The sequence below is a fragment of the Empidonax traillii genome, unplaced genomic scaffold (genome assembly GCF_003031625.1).
Source record: "Empidonax traillii isolate 1590-97213 ecotype Southwest subspecies unplaced genomic scaffold, ASM303162v1 scaffold3201:size31392, whole genome shotgun sequence".
Lineage (NCBI taxonomy): Eukaryota > Metazoa > Chordata > Aves > Passeriformes > Tyrannidae > Empidonax > Empidonax traillii.
The window spans coordinates 27,205-31,392 of NW_020958394.1; the positions used below are offsets into that span (position 1 = coordinate 27,205).

The following is a 4,188-nucleotide window of genomic DNA, read 5'->3' on the forward strand; positions in this document are numbered from 1 at the left end:
TTCCTGAGGTGCAGGCTGATATAAAACTTCTGTCTTCTTCAAGCTGACTTCCAGACCAAAAAGCTCAGCAGCCTCTGCAAAGCAGGATGTTAAACGCTGCAGAGCTACTTCTGTGTGGGCGACGAGAGCGGCATCATCAGCATAAAGCAGCTCACGGATAAGATGATTTAAGGTCTTAGAGTGGGCCTTTAGAAGGACACATTTCTTATTTCTGACCACCCCCTCACACATCAATTTTCTAAGATTAAACGACAGTTTTATACCTTATTTCTGTTATAAACAAGGTGCAAGCACGGATTGTTAAACTTGTTTTTCCCTCTTTTTTTTTTTTTTTTCCCCAGTGGATAAATCGCTGTTATCACGTTCTGTTAACAAGGATTGATTAGCTTAGATAAGAGAAGGGAGATAAAAAGTACAAAAATATAAGTATTTTCTTTTTTTAAAAAATGGTTATAGGATTTTTGTATTTTATTTGCAGGTCATATTTGCATCCCGTAGTTGTCTTTCCTTTTGGTTAAGGAAGGAAGAAAAAAAATTAGTTACCTGAGGAAGAACTGGAAAAATTAATCCATATTTATATAACTTCAGATATGCATAAATCTTGGTATCTGCTTCCAAGTCATATTTGGTTGAATTTTAAAATTTTTATTTGATTGGAATAAAGTTACATTTTCATCAGGTGAAAGGTTTTTCCACCCTGTTCTCTTATTTAATAAAGAGGAAAAAACTTCTTAAAATGTGTACTAACAGTACATAACATGGTTTGGTTTATATAAGTTGGTTAATAGTTGGTCTTCCAACAAGTGTTTCTCGGTGAAAACGCAAACACATCACAAGAATTAATAAACTAATCATTTAAAAGTAGTTTTTAATCGCTTAGAAAAATTCATCCTACTATAAATCAATCATTAAAAAAAAAAACAAACCAAGAAATAATTTCTAGAGCGTTGAGTTGGTTGCTGTGCCTGTCACAGGAGTTAAACATTCAAGAGAAGTTCTCTGGCAGTCTCTTCACTGCTCTCTCTGTGCTGGGGGTGTTGCACTCCTGGAGAGGGAGGAAAACTCTAACACAGGAAAACTTGAAGAGTTTTGGTTTTTTTTTAGCAGTTAACGCCTCATTTACCTGCAGCTCCTTTTGTTCCAGGGCTGCTGGGCCAGGGAAAACTCCAGGTTGTTCCCTTCGCCTCCAAGCAGCTTGTTTTTAGCAACCAGGTGGGAAACTGGAGTTGTGGGTTTTTCTCCTGTTTCCCTCTTACAGGATAACGATAACTTTAATACTTTGCTTTCTGATTTCCAACCCACACATTCAGCATCACCCATCAGTTCAGGAACAGGGGAAATTGTAGATTTCTGTTGTGCACAAAACGCACTTTGTTGTTGGAATTGAAATCCCAGTTTCTCTGTATTTTCTTGCATTTTTGCTTCCTCTGTTGGAGAGCAGGAATCATTGTGCAAAACAGCAATTCTGATTTTCAGTAGAATTAGAGTTTTCTATTATCACAGCAACTATGTCCTTTCCAGATTCCCATCTCTGGGTGAGTTACAGACTTTTGGGGCTGTTTGACTCCAACAGGAGTCTTTTCTTTTAGCAGTAGTTGCTCTCTGGGGTTCGCAGGTGGAGTTTTAAGGTGGTCCCAGCATTTCAGAACTTCAGCTTTTTAAAGCATTTCAGTAAATTTGCATTTTTGCAGCACAATATTCACGACACCCCGCTTTCCTGGTGCCGTTTCCTGTCACCTTAAAAGGGGCAGAAAATAAGAACTTTCTGCCCACCCTGTATTAATTTATCAGTGTCTGTCAGTGTCCCCCAGGAGATCAAAGCCTGTTAATGTCCAAAACAGTCTGTTGTCACCTCACCTTTGCTGAACAGATTCCCTGAGAGGACAGGACATTTGATTTTATCCTCCTGTATAAGAACTGCACCAAACAGCAGTAGGAAACCCCCTCAGCAGGTTTTCCTGGGAGTTATTTCCCCGTCAATTAAACTGCCAGCACCTAAAAACAGCCTCACTCCAACAGTTCACTAAATAACACCGTTATTAATACAAATTTGTGACAGTTAGTGGGGTTCATCGTGTCTGGAACAGGGTCTGACTGCAAAAACAGCGGACTTAGAAACTCTGTAGTGATGATAATAATTATAACACAAAGTGTGGGCTCACACGCCAAAGGAAAAGCAACTTCCAGGGAAGCAGAACAGCTTACACAGAATCAGCAAAGCAAAAAACTCAAGTACACCCCATGGAGCAAAAGCAACTGACAGTGAAGCAATGAGTGAAAATGTTGAAGTGCTGTGGAGCACGAGTAAACTCAGTGTCTGTGTCTGGAGAATATCTCAGCCCAGGGCAGCCAGGCAGTTCCCTCTGCAGCGGGGGTGGAACTTCTCCAGGATTTCTGCTTGGGTCCAATCTCTTTTTATCTTTTTATACCATTTTCCTTAGGCAGTTTGAGTGGTTGTAGTCAGCAAACTAATTTTGGGGTGACAGACAGATGAAATAGGCCCAAGGGTCCAGTTATCCCCATTTCTTCCTTTTAATCCTTTTATCAGTTTCTGGGAATGTCTCCCCAGGAGCTGAGATTTTCCAGGAAACCATCAGGAGGGCTGTTTTCTTCTTTTTTGTGGCCTTATCTATCACTTTACATATGGTCAGCTGGCTCTTCCTTGGAGCTGCTGCCAAAGGCATCACTGCTTCAGTCCCTTTACATTGTCCTTCCCAAAGCTTTTGTCCCTACAAACACCTCTTTTCAGGTGCATTTTCCAGTCTTTTGGTAGCTGTGACTTTTCCAGTGCCAGACAGCCACTGGAAATAGGTTCTAGAGGGAGTGCTCACAAAGCCAAATCATCATTTAATAATTTCTGGGTTTGCTCTTCGTAGTTACTGTAGAAAAACTCTCCTCTGGAACCACCTTCCTGTGAGCCGCGAGGCCGGAGCCAGCAGGGACTGGTCTCTGTTCTTCACTTCTGCTAAATACACCTTTCCTGAGCAGATCCCACCAGTTTCTGTATCCCAAGAAGGGAATTGTCTCTTCTGGACCAGCAGCTCCTCCGTGTCTGTCCAACAGTTGGTTCTGTCCCTGACCCTTCACACCAGGTCCTCGTGCAATCCCAAGCTGAGTTTTGCTTGAATCGGGGGTTGATAAGGATTCTGTCACTGTGGCAAAGGAAGTTTGGGAGCAAACACAGGTCCCAGTTCATACCAGTTACAGCTGTGTGGATTTCTGAAGCCCTGAGGCTCAGAAGTTCTGCTCTCCACGCAAAGCAGGGCAGTTGGAAGCCAGCACAGCCAGGTGGGACAGGAGTCCTTGGCACGCTCTGGGGACTCTGAGCACCTCAGGGGATCCACTTTGGGAGGGCTGGGATTCCTGTAGCACATCCCGTTCTGTGTGTGCAGAGGGGAGTGCAGAGGGCTCTGAGGACTTGGAAGGAGAATTCCAGGGAGACAGACTCTCAGTTGAGTGGAGAATGTGCGAGTGGGAATTGTGTCGCTGAGGATGGGCAGGCAGTGAGAGCTGTGTGGGCAGGCAGCACCCAGAGGGGTGGGGATGGAATTCTGGAGCCTGTGCACAGTTCCAGGGAGAAGCAGGTTCCTGGCCCTCAGCTGTGAGGAAGAGGAGCAGCGACACAGCGAGGAAGGTCCCTGAAGTGTCCGTCTGAGCAGCTTTGCCTTTCCTTAGGGAGAGTTAAACACACGCGGGGCAGTCTGGGTCCCACTCCCCCCTGTTTGCCTTTCAGTTCTGGAGTCAGGAGCTTGGAGGAGCTTTGCCTGCAGGTCACAGATCTCCTGCCTGGCCTCAAGAAGCTGCGGAACCTGCTCCCAGAGCACGGCTGCCTGCTGCTGTCTCCAGGGAACTTCTGGCAGAACGACCGGGAGCGCTTCAATGCCGACCCAGACATCTTCAAAACCATCCACCAGCATGAGCCAAAGACCTTGCAGACGTCAGCCACCCTCAAAGGTGAGGTGCTGCAGAGCCAGAGAAGCTGTGACAGCTGCCTGTGGATTCCATTGTTATTCCATCCTCGCTAATTCCAGCATCTGGATCGCTCCAAGTACCGATATGGGTGGCATTTTGTCACTCACAGCAGCTGAAACGAAGCTGCCCAATCTGTGACAGCTCTTATTTTATATCTATGTTTGAGCTCAGATTGTGGAAGATGAATAATTCACTCAGTCAGGCTCCTTTCTGCAG

General features: G+C 44.9%; 1 protein-coding gene across 1 annotated transcript in view; it reads left to right on the forward strand.

Moving 5' to 3' along the window:
- The window catches only part of LOC114072431 (sterol regulatory element-binding protein cleavage-activating protein-like), a gene marked incomplete at its 3' end in the record, with an annotated part of 20,843 nt that extends 16,884 nt beyond the window's left edge, over nt 1-3,959 (forward strand). The window contains exon 4 of the mRNA XM_027910329.1: nt 3,734-3,959. Coding sequence (XP_027766130.1) covers nt 3,734-3,959 — 226 coding nt within the window. The remainder of the gene's footprint in view (nt 1-3,733) is intronic.
- Nucleotides 3,960-4,188: the final 229 nt, after the last annotated feature.